The sequence below is a fragment of the Aptenodytes forsteri genome, unplaced genomic scaffold, assembly GCF_000699145.1.
Source record: "Aptenodytes forsteri isolate BGI_AS27 unplaced genomic scaffold, ASM69914v1 Scaffold65, whole genome shotgun sequence".
In the NCBI taxonomy this organism is placed as follows: Eukaryota; Metazoa; Chordata; class Aves; order Sphenisciformes; family Spheniscidae; genus Aptenodytes; species Aptenodytes forsteri.
In genome coordinates this window covers 7,749,310-7,764,325 of record NW_008795127.1, presented here as the reverse complement: position 1 = coordinate 7,764,325, position 15,016 = coordinate 7,749,310, and the positions used below count along the sequence as shown (strand labels likewise).

General features: G+C 44.0%; 1 protein-coding gene across 1 annotated transcript in view; it reads left to right on the top strand.

Moving 5' to 3' along the window:
- KIT (KIT proto-oncogene receptor tyrosine kinase) overlaps positions 1-15,016 on the top strand; it is a 47,644-nt gene that overhangs the window by 8,889 nt on the left and 23,739 nt on the right. Inside the window, exons 4-7 of the mRNA XM_019471545.1 lie at positions 2,492-2,762; positions 6,405-6,683; positions 10,399-10,535; positions 13,254-13,413. Coding sequence (XP_019327090.1) covers positions 2,492-2,762; positions 6,405-6,683; positions 10,399-10,535; positions 13,254-13,413 — 847 coding nt within the window. The remainder of the gene's footprint in view (positions 1-2,491; positions 2,763-6,404; positions 6,684-10,398; positions 10,536-13,253; positions 13,414-15,016) is intronic.

The window sequence follows — 15,016 nt, the reverse complement described above, 5'->3', positions numbered from 1 at the left end:
AGGCATCCAGCTGTCAGGGATGCTGTGCCGGCGGTGCTGCTGAGGCTGCTGCCGGAGCAGGGGGTGCACAGCTCAGGGCAGCGGGCTGGTGTGCTTCCCGCCGCTGCCTGTTTCGTGCCAGGCCTTAGGAGCTGAGGCCAGGCCACCACCAGCATCGCCCGTTGTGCTGGTGAAGGAGGGCTGTCCTGTGGTGTGATGAGGGGACACGTTGGTGTTTGCTCCGCAGCTGGGGCTGTGTGACCTGCCCGGGGCTATGTGACCTGCCCAGTGCTGTGCTCCTCAGTGGTGGGGCAGGGGGTGGGCAGCGGGGGCCATCCCAGCCCAGCCACACACGCAACTCCCCTGGCAGGGCCCAGGCTGAGACCTTGCTGGCTGCAGGTAGGGAGTGATGCCAGTAAGGGAGGTCCCGATCTTCTTTCCCAGCCTTCCCTGATTCGTCTGAGGACCTAGCGCCATAGTGGGTATACAGCATTGCATGTTTGTTGTTCTGTGTAGCTTGAAGCACCCCGTGGTCTGTGGGAAGCAGCAGAGAAGTCTTCCAAAAACATCCCCATGAAGGACCTGCATGGTCTTTCATGAGACCTTCTTAGAGGTCTTTGCCCTCTGTCTTCTCAGGCGCTGAAAGTTGCTTTCTCTGATCTGAGGGGTTTGCAAATCAGAGGTCTCCTTGCCTTTCCTTACCCTGCTGTCAGGCCCCCCGCTGTCCTGGGCAAAGGGTTTTTCCAGCTCCTGTCTGCAGAGCCACTGCTGGCCAGGACCTGTGCTCCTGAGACCTTGGACTTTTGCTCTCCTCGGTCGAGCTGCTGTGTCACAGCTCAGGCTCACACCTGCATTTTGAGGTAGCAGATTTGAAATTAAAAGTGTATTTTTTCTGCCTTTTTATGGCAATTATTACTTCTAGGATGGTTGTTTATGCATTCAGTCATGGAAGTGTATATGCAGGATTAGTGGACCTCATGGAAAATTTCTGGTGGTGCTGGAAAAATGACTGCCTGTTGGGTGTAGCACTGATAAATAAATTTTAATCTGAGGGAGATGCGGAGAGAACAAGGACTCCTTCCAAAACCCAGGCCACAAACCAAGTAATTAGACTCTGCAGGTGGTCTGACCGTCCTTTGCTTCCTACTCTGTGCTGGATTTGTCGGGAGGAGGAGCAGTTACCTGACCTGGTCTTAATCCAGTATATACCTTAAGAACAACTAAAACTGTGAGATGAGTGAATTAAGTCTGGAGTATATAATCTCATCCCAACTGATTATCCAATTGTTTTGCTTGAACGTCTGTTGTTATCTGTGTGGGTAGGGAAATTCAGCTTCTGAAAGGAGCCACAGAGTGTGTTTTTAAATGCAAGTAGTATTTTCAGCGACAAGACTCTGCTACTACATATAGATGTTGTACAATCTTGTACAACTGTGCTTCACATGAGAAGGACATTAGCTAACAGCACAGTTATTGTAAACTAAGGATTACTTGTAGGACTAAAGAGCTGCTCTGAAAGGGGAAGGATTTGTTCCTGCAAGACCACCTCAATATTTGCATATGTTCTTCTGATGTTCAAGTAGGTCCATAGTCGTGAGAATTTATATGCATTTTCATTTATGAACTCCATTTTGTAGGTTCACTAAGACTTTCACATCAGGGGTGTGCTAACTCAGCAACCCCCTGCTTGACTTATCTAACAGTGGAGCCAGAGAAGCCTGAATGTGCTGCTTTCTCCAAGTACGCATGTGAGGTGGGAAGTAGTTGGGAATTGTGAATTGAGGCTGCTGATTTTACACAGCTTTATTTTCTGAGAACTGTTTAAAAGTTGTGTTATGGCATGTTCAGTGAAAGAGAAGCTAAGAGGTCATTTAGAGCAGCTTTAGTGACTAGGAGATTGGTACCTCAGTACCTCAGTAAAAATAATTTGGTAGTGTTGGGATGGAAGCTTGAAGAATATTTTGTATAAAATTTTTTTGGTGGTAAGGGATGACAGATTAGCACTTCAACTAAAGAAATAGGTATGGAAAACATGTACTGATGCCTTCATTAAACTGGACACTTCTAATCTAAGAGTGTGAGTGGAGCTTCTGAATACGTGAGAGAGCAGTTAAAATAAGATAACTGTTGAGCAAGGAGACTTTAGTTCTTGGCAACATACTGGGTAAATGACAAAGAATGATTAAAAGTGCTGCCATGTAGAATCAGGCTCATATGTTCTTGAATTTAATTTTTAAATAGCTTGGGTCTGTTCCCATTCAAAAGCCAAACCATTGCAGAAACTGGTGCATCTGAAACTAGTTTCAAATGTTTTTTTAAAGGCCAGTTTCCATCTGCAGTGGTTATTTGCAGTTGTGTGCAAAGGTCTTACAAGCCAAAAGTTGTCTGTAGAATTGCACAGTGCCATTGCAGCTTAGTATTTTTAAGAAATAACTCCCAAAATATTAACTGCACATATACAACTATAAATAACAATTTTGCCGCAGAAAAAAAGAGAGTGTTGTATTGACAGGCATTGTATTTTGTGCTTTTTTTTTTCCCAGGTGGTTCACTGCCCCATGAAGAATCTTCACTGGTTGTGAATAAAGGGGAGGAATTAAGGCTGAAGTGCAACGAGGATGGACCCGTGACTTGGAATTTCCAGAACTCGGACCCATTGGCAAAAGCAAGAAGTTCCAATGAGAAAGAGTGGTACACCAAAAATGCAACAGTCAGAGACATAGGCAGATACATATGCAAAAGCAAAGGGAGTATTGTCACCTCTTTTTATGTTTTTGTTAAAGGTAAATATGAATGAAGGCATTATTTTTGCTCCCCCCCCCCCCTTCCCACTCCCAAAATAATAGGACAGTAAATGCTGGAGGAGGGAATGAATTTGAGGTACAGAGGGAGAACACAGTCTGATAGAAGAAATCTTCTTCCCTGTCCAGTAGAAAGAAAACTCACTCCCAGCTTTGCTTGCAATGGCCTTTGTCACCAGAGCAAAGTTCTGGATGAGTTTCTCTTTACATCCCTGTTGTTTTGTGGTGAAATATACCTGAGCTCTCTTTCTAGAAGCTAGTCAAGCGACCTGAATCAGTTGTATGAGTCAGTTGTACTGTGAGGAAGCAAGCAGTATGTAGAAATGTCTTTTTAATTCCATGCCATCCATCAGTATGGAGTCATGTAAGGTTTGGCCCCAAGCTCTTGATTTATTGAGGCAGTTAGTTAAAGGATTTGGCTTTTCAAGGCTGCACTCTCAGGCTTAAGTCAGCAGGCAGCAATGATTCCTCTGCCTCCAGCTCCTGATCTACCTTGTGACTGATCAGAAATGTCTTAAATGGGAAAAAGGTGCCTCTGCTCTGACACATTTTCCCCATCCTTTATTACCCTTCTTCTTTGTTCAGCATTTTCTTCAGATTTCTTTCCTTCTTTTGTTGGCTCCTGATCTGTGGCTTCATCAGCTGCCCTCAAGCTGACAGTTTACCATGCCTGGCATTCACTTTTCCTTTCCAAGGAAGACAGTTATTTTGCTTCTCCTTCACATAGCTCTGGTGGTCTTTCTTCCCTGTTGATGGAAAAAAGTCCCACAGCATCCACTTCCTTGGAGACAGCATTCCTTGTTCAACAGGCGTTGCCTCAAAGAGCCTCCTCTGAACCCTGCCAGTCCTTTGAGGATTACTGCAAGGTTGTTCTCCAAGACAGGGAGATACCAGCACAGCACAGCAAAGAGTATTTTCCCAAGGGAAGATATCTGACATAGTGGCCACACAATTTAAAAAGTGCTCCTTTAACTCCTCCTGAGTTGTCCAAATAGTCATGCAGCTACCATGGATGAGTTTTTTTGACCCTCTGTGTTTCTCTAAGACTATGACTAAAGGAAATCTGGCATGTATTTTACCTATATATGACAAACAGTGTTGACTTTATCTACCATGACTGTTTTCCTGAAGGTCATGGTAATTATCCCAGACAGCTGTGATCATAGAGATGTTTGTGCCTTCCATTACGTGAGTGACTCCTTCACCTTAGGATAGCAGGCAGCCCTCCCACTGAGCATGATTACCAAAGCATCAGAGAAGTTGCATGGCCCTCATGCAACATGTTGTTAATTTCTTTGTCTTAATTGTGTGAAAAATGTGCAAGCTTCACTTTGACAAGTTCCTGGCAGTAAAATAAGTATGTTTGTGAGGTTGGTCATCATTTTGCAATAGGCTGTGGCTTAATGACATCTTACATCACCTTGAAGATGCTACCGTGAACTCAGATGCTTGTGGGGTTGCCACAAGCACCCCATACACTTTCTGCTTGTAAAGCTGGGAATGAAGAGAGAACAGGACCAAGAACCTCTATCCTGCGCAGTCCCAAGTGGCACATAAAACGGTGGTGGCTGTTTATCTCTTACGTCCATCTGGATCTACTAATAACAAATTTTCTATGCTTTTGTGACTGAGGATGACACAGTGTTGACAGACTGTAGGCGCTTACCTCTTTCACCTTTCTGCTTTGGCAGAAAGTGCCTGTGTTGTGTCTATAGAAGCGGTTTGTGTCCCTATCCAAGCAAGTTTAGTGAAGGTCAAGCTAGTTCAGACACCTACAGAAGAGAGAAAAATCTCTTAATTTTGATCTCGTCTTTTCAGACGCAAGCAATGATAAGCACCACCACATCTTGTGTTGGAAACCTGAGGTATGCCCAGAAAGCAAGTGCTACCCAAGATGTACCTGGGGTGGAAAGCTGTGAAGGGAAGAACATGACCATAAGCAGCTTTTTTTGTGCCTGGATTCCCTACAGCAAATCCTTTCATATCTTCTCACCATGATGTCTCCCTTCCAGAGGGAGATGGAAGATGGGAGGGGAGCACCTCAGCAATTCTTCTTACCCCAGCCAAGGCCTTACTTGCAATTTCAGCTGTTAATGAAACAGGTCTTGTTCCTTTCTTCTATTTCCAAAAATGTCTTATTTTTTCCTGGGGAGCCATACTTTCTGTATAGTGAAGATACTTGGCTCCATCCATATTGGAGAAAAAGTGGACTGAGAGGAAACCAATCAGTTAAGTCTCTGTCAGCAGGGACGTTTAGATGAGCTCTTCTAGTCCATGCTCTTCCAGCTCAGGAGTGACAGCTATTCATAGCATTCCTCTAAGTATCTCCACGTGCAAAACGTCACACTTTGGTTCTGTTCAGACATACTTTACTTTTTCATTTGTTAGTAGTCTCCATACCCTAGTTCTAGACTGATGCTTCAAAGCTTTTATTTTGTGGGGGCTTCTTGGGCGGCAGTATCAAATGAGGTTAAAACTACACCCTCACTCTAAGCTAGAAACCAGCCAGTAACTTGTCTGTTCAGTGATGAGCAACCTTCAACTTAGCATTTCCTAATTGCTTATGTGAATGTCCCATGCTTCATTTTCAGCCTGGTACTTCTTGTCTTAAACCAAATGCACATTGTCCATCGTCTTAACCAAATTCTCTCAGTCTTCCTTGTTAAGTCAGGGTTTGTTGATTTCTAATCATTCAAGTTGTACGAAGCCAGTTTGCAAAAAAGAAGGAAAACTTTTCCCTCTGTTTCTACATTTCTAATTCATGCTACTCTGTAGGGAGGGCAGATGGAAGCTGAAATAAGCTTTTACAGAGTGTTTGTCACCACACCATCCTTCATTTTTGTGTTCGCTATTAATGGTGAGGTTCTTAGCGTTTCAAGGTCATCAGCTATCATGGGCTTCAACTTTCATTGCAAAAGTGTCTAAAGTACTGTATGTTTGTATGCTGTGGTTGGCCAAGATGGAATGCTTTAGAAAAGTTACCTTTGTAAAAGATTACATGATGATTTTTCAATCAGATACGCTGTTTGTATGCCCTTTTTTTTCTAAGGAGGCTAAAAATAACCCCTGCTTTCAGGGAGGGGAGAGAGAGAGAGAAGTTGTTTGGTGCTTCCTCTGGTAGCAATGTGTGTTCATTTAGATTATGTATTTTACAGAAGTGAAAACCATAATTTAGGTGCTTTTCAACTTCCATTTGCTCATAAATTTCTTCAAAATCCTCCTGTGGGCATGAAACCTTACAGCCCTGCCACTAGCTAAAAGCAAATTACTTTTAATGGTCTGTGAAAATCTGTTTACTGTTGTTGGGGGTGGAAGGTGGAGGTTTTGGAGCTAAACAAGGCAAAAAAAAAAATCCATCTCCAAATAAAAAAGCAGTAAGATTATTTTTATTGCACATGATTCTTTAGTGTGTCTGGTATTGAATGCTACTGCACATCTCCTGTTCTGCAGCTCTTTTAAGAAAAAGTTTAATGTCTCTTGGTAAACATGAATTGGGTAATACTCAGTTTTACTGGCTGAATGTAAAACTTTCTTTGATATAAGTGCCCAGTTGCAGAGTTAGGGTCATCAGAAGTTTCCTGTGCAATGTCAGCTTCTCTGACGGGTCTTTGCATTTCTTCACAGATCCAAACGTACTCTTCCTTGTTGATTCTCTGATCTATGGAAAAGAAGACAGTGACATCCTGCTAGTGTGCCCGCTAACAGATCCAGATGTTTCAAACTTCACGCTGAGAAAATGCGATGGCAAGCCTCTCCCCAAAAATATGATGTTCACTCCCAATCCCCAGAAAGGCATCGTTATAAAGAATGTACAGAGGTCATTTAAGGGCTGCTACCAGTGCTTGGCCAAGCACAATGGAGTTGAGAAAATATCGGAGCACATTTTCCTGAATGTGAGGCCAGGTAACACAGGCTTTTCACCTTCTTGTAGAGCACCTGATTTTCCCCTTTATGTCCCAGGAGCTGATGGGAAGTGCTGTGAAGCCTCATCTTGTGTCCTGACCTTGTCATGGGGGGGCTGGAAGTGGTGGTCTCCTCTGGAGGCTTTTGGAGTCTTCTACTCAAAGACAGATGTGCTTGCGCACCAGGGGATTGCTCTGTGGCTCCTGTGACTGCTGCAGGCAGTCCAGAAGAACATGGTGGGCTTAGAAAGCTTGTTCTGGGCAAGTTGTGTGGGGGCACAAGTTGATCTTGTGACATTTGGCTTATTGCTGTGCTCAGCAGGTTTTGCCATGATCACTTCTATTTTCTGTTCCTGGTGATTTCCAGGTGTTTTTTTCACCATTCTAAGAAACGTGGGTTGTGTTGTTAAACTTCAAGGACAAAACAGGGCCCTGAGGTTTGGACAAGTTTGTGCAGGCAAGGTGGAGATTTGAGTGCCTGACTCACAAGTCTGATACCCACAAGTGACAGCAGGAGGAACTGATTGATGGCATTGAAGAAGAGGGATTCAGTGGAGAGGCAGAGCTTGGGGGAGCAGAGGGCCCTTGTTTGTCTTCATCTTCATGAGTGAGGATGGTCACAACAGCAACCATGTGCGCAGATCATGATGAGGAGTGCGTTGTGGCTGAGCTGCCAGAGGCACCACTTAGCTCTGCAAACCTGTTGATGATGCCCTACCTTTGACCTTCATGCTTGAAGAAGAGGGATTCAGTGGAGAGGCAGAGCTTGGGGGAGCAGAGGGCCCTTGTTTGTCTTCATCTTCATGAGTGAGGATGGTCACAACAGCAACCATGTGCGCAGATCATGATGAGGAGTGCGTTGTGGCTGAGCTGCCAGAGGCACCACTTAGCTCTGCAAACCTGTTGATGATGCCCTACCTTTGACCTTCATGCGCTCTTGTGCCCTAGGGTTGGGTGGTTAAGTGGGTTTGGGAAGGAGGAGAAGCCTGATGCCTGGCTGTGCAGTACATTACAGGCTGGTTTTGTCTGGGCAGTCTGGAGCCTACGGTTACCCCGTGTGTCATTAATCTGCTGTATAAATACCGAGGAGAGAAGTGGAGGGAGCGGTTCAGCAAGCCAAGCTGGCTCGGCGTTTCCTCAGGGGCAAGTAAATGCGTTTATTCTCTGTGTAGCTCTGGGGCTCTTTGAATGAAGTAGCCCCTCGCTGCAGCTGAGAGTGTGTCTGTGCTAAGGCGTGTGTGCAAGGCAGAGGGTGCAGTAAGGTCTGGGGAGGGAGCATCCTCTGTCCGTGCACACGCATAGGTTGTGCACCGGGAGTTTCTGTTGGCTGCAAGCGCATTTCTGTTCACGCAGCTGAGGTGTCCCATTGGGTTTTTTTGTTGTTGAAAGGAGAGCGGCAGGTAGGGGCTGCGTTGGTTGGCTTTGTGCTTTCAGAGGCATCCAGCTGTCAGCGATGCTGTGCCGGCGGTGCTGCTGAGGCTGCTGCCGGAGCAGGGGGTGCACAGCTCAGGGCAGCGGGCTGGTGTGCTTCCCGCCGCTGCCTGTTTCGTGCCAGGCCTTAGGAGCTGAGGCCAGGCCACCACCAGCATCGCCCGTTGTGCTGGTGAAGGAGGGCTGTCCTGTGGTGTGATGAGGGGACACGTTGGTGTTTGCTCCGCAGCTGGGGCTGTGTGACCTGCCCGGGGCTATGTGACCTGCCCAGTGCTGTGCTCCTCGGTGGTGGGGCAGGGGGTGGGCAGCGGGGGCCATCTCAAGTGTGCAGTTTGCTGTGGCAAATTGAAGAAGTCTTTCTCCTGGTGATTTGGAAACTCTGATATAGTGAATTTTAATGAATACTAAATTTCAATTAATGAGAAGAGAACAAAAGTTTAATCAGTGGAGGCATCTCTGGCATTCTCCTTTGACGGCAAAAATCAAGTCCGTTCTTGCTGTCTCTGTTGTTTGTTCTGTAACAAGGGGTTTTTTTCAACTGTTTTTTCAGTGATGGCCAAAGAAAGCAGTTGATTGACATAACTGACATTTCTCTGGCATAGGAGAGTGCAAGTTGTAGTATTGGATTATTTCATTTTTTTACGGGATAAAAGTCTGTATTTGCTTGATACAGTGGTGACTTCAGATGGGAGGGTGCTGACCTGGCATCCATCGCCAGCGGCCCACTGATGGTGGGCAGCTGTAGGTGGCCCGCGGGACCTGAGCCCTCTGCCCGCATTCTCTGTCTGGGGGAAAGCGTGCAGTAAGTGGAAGCATCTGCTGAAGGCCATCAGCAGTAAAGCAGCATTCTCATCCTCAGTGTTGTAATTACTGTGCTGTAGTGTTCAATCCTTGTCGAGTTCACCAGTTCACTCCTACCTTCTCCTTGGCTGAAGACTTAAGTGTGTTGGAGACCCTTTGGTGGGCATTGTTTTTGTAATCATAACCGTGGCGCTCAGACCCCCAGGCTTGAGCTTCTGGTGCAGAAAGACAGAAGAGGCTTCCATGGCACAGGGAGCTGTGCAGGCGTACTCAGATACACACCAGCCCTGCTATGATAGCACGGGGAGTGTTTATGTCCAGCCCTTCTCAAAACAATGAGGGGCTTTATGGCCTTACAGCTTTTTTTTGGTTGTTCGTAGATGTTGCTGGCAGGTGAGAACACAGCATGCCTTCTGCACCGGCTTCCTCCTGTCTCTTGGGTACTGCTGAACGCCAGAGGGGGATTTTTATGGGAGCCTTTATATCTGAAGAGAGAAAACATGTTTCTTTGTTCTCTTCTGTAGAACATGAGGAAAACATTAAGTATGAATGGCTGAAAAGCGTGGCGTTGTCCTAAGTTTCGTATAATTTACCTAAGATAACTGCAAAGCCTGTGTCAGAGGCAGGAAGAGAGTCTGGAAGGCCTTATCTGATATATGTCGCATTCACGGTTTGAAAGTGAGTCTTCCTGCGTAAAAGCCCGATTGGGAAGTTCACTGGAGTCTCATAAATGAGGAAAATTTGAAGAAAGGATGAAGAAAACAGAAAAATAAACTGTGGAGGGAACTGAGGAAGTGCTGAAGAGCTTTGCAGAGATAAGAAGCACATAGTCTTCAAATATACTTGACTGTTGACAAAAGACACCCCGAAGCAGAACAGGGGTACAGCTAGCCCATGGCTGCTTGTAACCGCCTACCTCTTGGGTGACAAACTTATCCACGGTTTTGGCTGCAGCCACCTCTGTGAATCCTCACCCTGAGCAGAGGTTGTGGTGCTTTCAGAGACATGTGTGCTGAAGTCCTTGAGCTGTACCTGTCCTTCCTAGGCTGTCCATCAGGGGCTTTTCAGGGAACTGTTGGACAGTACTTTGCGTCAGCTGTAGTAATTTGTAATTAAAATTTGCAGTTAATGCTAGGCTGCGATTCTTCAGTGGCTGATCCTCACCATGTTTTCAGTTACAGAGTGGAACTTTTTGATTGCTGTCATAGAATGAATTGTCTCATTGACAGTTCAACATTGTTCAAGTTTCTTCATGCAAGTTGCTAAGCTCTAACAAGTGTTATCTAACTTTAGGTGTAATTTGAAGGGAGATTGAAGCAGAAATGTGCCTGTTGTAAAGGAACAACTGTGTAATACATTAAAGAAATTCTAATACCTCTCGGAGGCCTGAAATCTTATTGGAAAGTTAATGACTGTTGATTTTTATGCCCCCTTGGAAGCTCTGAAGCTAATGAAAAGTAACGCACTTCTAAATTGTTTTCCAGTTCACAAAACTCTTCCCATCATCACCTTATCCAAAAGCTATGAGCTTCTCAAAGAAGGGGAAGAATTTGAAGTGATATGTGTGATCACGGATGTGGATAGCAGCGTACAAGCTAGTTGGATTTCTCACAAAAAGGGGGTGAGTTCCTTTAATTGTATCATGTATGCCTCAGCACAGTACACAAATTCTCTGTAGACATTCACGTGCTTGTCTTGGATACCTGATGCTATATCGGTTTGGATTTGTTGCGTTTCCAAAGGTCCCGCATCCTGCACACTGGTGAGGGGCCAGCAACAGCTCTCCCGTGCCCAGGCAGACAGCTGGGAGGAAAAGCATCCGCACAGGCTTCTCTTCCCAAACAGAAATTAAAGTTTGGCTCTTCAATGTGAAGTTTAGGTGACCTCTGTTGGGCTGCCTAAATACGGAAGCACGGAGTGCCTACACATCACATTGCAATCAATGGGAGCTGCAAATATCAACACATGGACTGCAAATTACATATTCTAGTCATTATCATTAACAGTAAAATACCTGCTAATTAGCATGGGATTGTATGTGACAGGAATAGTAGTAAGCATTCACAGGAATGATTAATTCATTTAAATTACACGGTGCGCCTCACTAACTGGGAAACTTCTGAAAAATGAACCAGTGAACTGGCTTCTGTCTGTAGTGATAGATGAAGTTACTGCCTGGCATCACCAAATTAAATTATTGGCAGGCTAAGTGCTCCAGGAGAGTTCGTTACCGGCAGCGCAACTATTCTGCAGATGAGGGGCAGAGAGATCCCCTCCCCTGGTCAGCCAGCATGCGGCCAGCTCTGCCTTTGAAACGAGCAGCAGGAACTGGGTTGTTTTTAAAGACGCTTCTTGGTCTTCTGGGTATACCCTGAAATTTAAATGAATTAAAAGCCCTTGTGAAGACCTGTTAGTAGCTCCTGCCGTATACATTCCCATGCTAATTGGCTGGTCGTTTACTGCTAATGGTAGTGACCAGAATACATAATTCGCAGTCCACGTGTGTATGGAAAAAAAGGCTTCTGTGATGCTGTGATGTTTGGATAAATCACATCTCCTCGGGCAGGTAGCGAATGGGAGGCCCGTTCCCTGGGGCTGGGTATGCCATGCTTAGCTAATCCGCCAGCTCTGGCAGAGATGCTCCCACTAAGTGCTCGCTGCTCCAGAAATCCCACCTCGCAGCTCCAAGGGTTGAGGAGGTATAAATGACATGAAGGTGGCATGGGACATGCAGATGGGGCTTTTTGGTCCTGTGCCAAGGTCAACTACAAGTCCTTCATCTGAGAACTTCATTTCTTCTATCGTTCCCCCCCTTTTCTTTGTTACAGTGTGATGAAATCAGGGTCTTCCCTTAAGTTTTTGTGCTTTATCACTTTTCATTTTATGAGTAAAAGCCACGAGGAAAATATTTTTGACCAAATAAGTTTGACCTTTCTGTCCTTTCTGGTAAATAGCATGGGATGCTGTCTTTTAAATATTGACTATCAAATTAAATTTTGTACTGAAACAGAATACATAAAATTCATGTTTATATAGATGCAGAATTACATTTTGTCCTGAACAGGTTGAAGAAAAAAAGAAACAAAACATTTCCCTTGTATGACTGAAGTTATCACCACTTTTGAAAATTAGGAGACTTCTTATAAGCAAGCACATCCATACAAACCAAACTGCTGTTGGTGGTTATTACAGTTCAGGAGGAACCAAAAATGCGTTGAAAAGATTAAATTTATCTAGAACCTCTTGGCACCTCCAAGAATTGAAATCATTCTACTAGAAAATCACAAGTCCAGGTCTGCATTTGGATTAATCAATGTAAATTTATCAGTCTTTCCAACCACAACAAGCATTCTCACAGAAACTAAAGTCAACACCTCAAAGCATTTATTTTTTCTTTAGTTCCAGCACACATGCATAGGCATAAAGTCATGATATACTCAATGCTTTGGAAAGAAAAGGAAGTTTCCAGTTGCCTGTAAGATTAATAAATCTGGATTGCTATGGACCGAGAAGCAGAGTGGGTTCCAGAGCAAGGATGCCATGCAAAGCGTGCCGTGAGCAGATCTCTCTGCAGTATGTCTGCAATGAGGAGATGCCATGGACTTGACGCGTAGAGCGACCCAGTTTAAAATGAAGCTCCAGCACCTTATATTCTCTCTTGTCATTCACTGAGAGACATTGCAACCATTAGAGAGTTCAGTGATTTTTAGACACCACTTGAGTGGAACCACACTTCAGAGTTGCAGTGACTTTTTACAATAGCAGCAGCTTCTGAGCATTAGACCCAGTGTTCATTTTGCATCAAGCCCTACAGCTAGAAGCATTGTTAGTGCAAATAAAACCTTCTGTCGGTTCCTCACCTTCATCAGCGTTAGAAATTTAGCCAGAGTGAGCTGGGTCTGACCTTGGGCACAACACCCTTTTCTCCATATGATTTAAGTATTTGAAGAAATGAGAGTTTCAGCTTTGTGGCTAGGGCTGATCTCTCCTATTTGGCTCTCTTGGGGCAGGTGAACACACAGACACACACACAGACACACACACGCGCACGTGTGTGCGCACGCATTCTTGCCTTACAGTGGAGCTTGAGGAGGAAACAAATAAAAAATAAGGGGAGGGGATAGGACTTAGTAGAGGACATTATCTCCCAAAGACAGCTGATCACACACTTGTTTTGCATGGAGAGATTCTAGTGACAAGTTTGTCGTGGTGGCTTATTATTCCGGTTTAAAGTTATGAATATTAATATAGCAAAGTTATAATTACTTCTATTTTTAATTTATCTAGGAAAGATGCTGCATACACAGTGTTTTAGATGTTAATTGTTTTTTACCGACAGATTGTTACAAGCAGAAGCAGAAATTTGGGTGATTATGGATACGAAAGGAAATTAACATTGAACATCCGTTCAGTGGGAGTTAATGATTCTGGAGAATTCACATGCCAAGCAGAAAACCCTTTTGGAAAAACCAATGCCACAGTAACTTTGAAAGCACTAGGTAAATAGTTCTTGTAGAAATCTTAACATTTCTAAGAGCGGGAGGTGGAAAATGAGAACACTGGGGCGCCTTCCCTTCCATCTCTCTCCTTTCCCCCAAACCTCAGTGAGTAAAGTTGCTTTATTAAAAGGTTATTGCTGACTGGTACTATATGGAATGGCTGAGGAAGTGTTGTGGTGTGTATGAGTACTTTAATTTCTATAACCCTTTGCATGTTATTGGAATGTGATGTTAGAACAACCATCCAACAGTGTTTCCATCTCTCTGGTTTGTCTCATCCTTCCTGGTTTAATTTTGAATTTAATCCAGTCTTAATGAAGCAAGTAATTTACCTTTGCCTGGTACTATCCCTATGCTTAAGTAATTTGGCAGCACAAGCACAAAGCATATCTTTAATACCTGCCTTCCAAGCTGAAGGGAATTTCGCTGACATCGGTGTGTCAGTTGTTTTTTACGTAGAAGCTATATATGTACCTCTATTTAAAATAATGCCGTGAGGACCATTGCAGTGTGCATAGACAGCATGAAATTGTTCCAGAGTTCACTCCCGTGGCAAACCCACTATCCATCACTTCCACAGGTTTTGGATCGTGTCCCTTAACAGTGAGTGAACTCCCTCTCTCCTCTTGTTTAATAACAGACTCGTTTAGAGTCTGCTATATATTAACTTGGGTGACACGCAGTGCCTTTTGAATTTTAAAGCTGCCAAAACCTGCTAATTTGATAAACCAATTGAAGACATGTTGGTACACTTAATAAGATCATTCTGAAGAAGTCTGCGTAGTTGGCTAAAATCGTTTCAGTTCCTCACCATTCAAGGGAGTAGTAAGGGAGGGAAGCGTAGCCTTGGATCCTTTTTCCTTTTCAGATCTTTTTCTGTTGCACAGATATTCCTGCAACATTGCTTTTTTTGCTTTCCCCAGTAACTTAAAGAAAACAGAAGTATTTGACCTATGTGGGTCAGATCTTCAGCAGAGCAGCAGAAGTTTGAGTGCCCGTAACCTTGCTCTGCCATTCGAGGGAGTAGGGCTCATAACGATGGTGATGTTTTCCTCATTTTTTTGCAGGAGAGACTAAATTCATATGTAAAAGAGTGAAACAGTGTGAAGTATGAAAGAAAATCTTTTACCCAAGGGGAACAATATGAAAGCTTTTATTATAAGAGGAGGGAAGTTCTTAACTACAGAAAAAGTAGAAAATAAAGTAACAAGTTTGTATTTAGTAAAATGCAAAGTTTGTATTTAATAAAAAAAACAGAGAAAAGCTGGAATCTTTCCTTTTCGAGATACTTTTCTCTCCCTATCCTCTCCAATTTCACTTAAAATAAAATAAACTGTCTCCTCGATGCCTTTCACCATTCATTGTCAAACTGACTATATTTATCTGAACTGTGCCAGCTCCCAGGGTCTTGGGAAGTGGTGTATGGCATGTACTGGAAAGATCCTGGGATTGTATCAGTTTCTAAATCGCTGTGGCTTTAACATTAGCCAAAAGGTTTACAAGAAATAAAAAACCAGTTTTTTTAACCGTTGATTTATCTAATCATAAACAGTTTCTAGAACTGTTTCGGGGACTGATAGCACAGTCATAAAATCTTATTTGC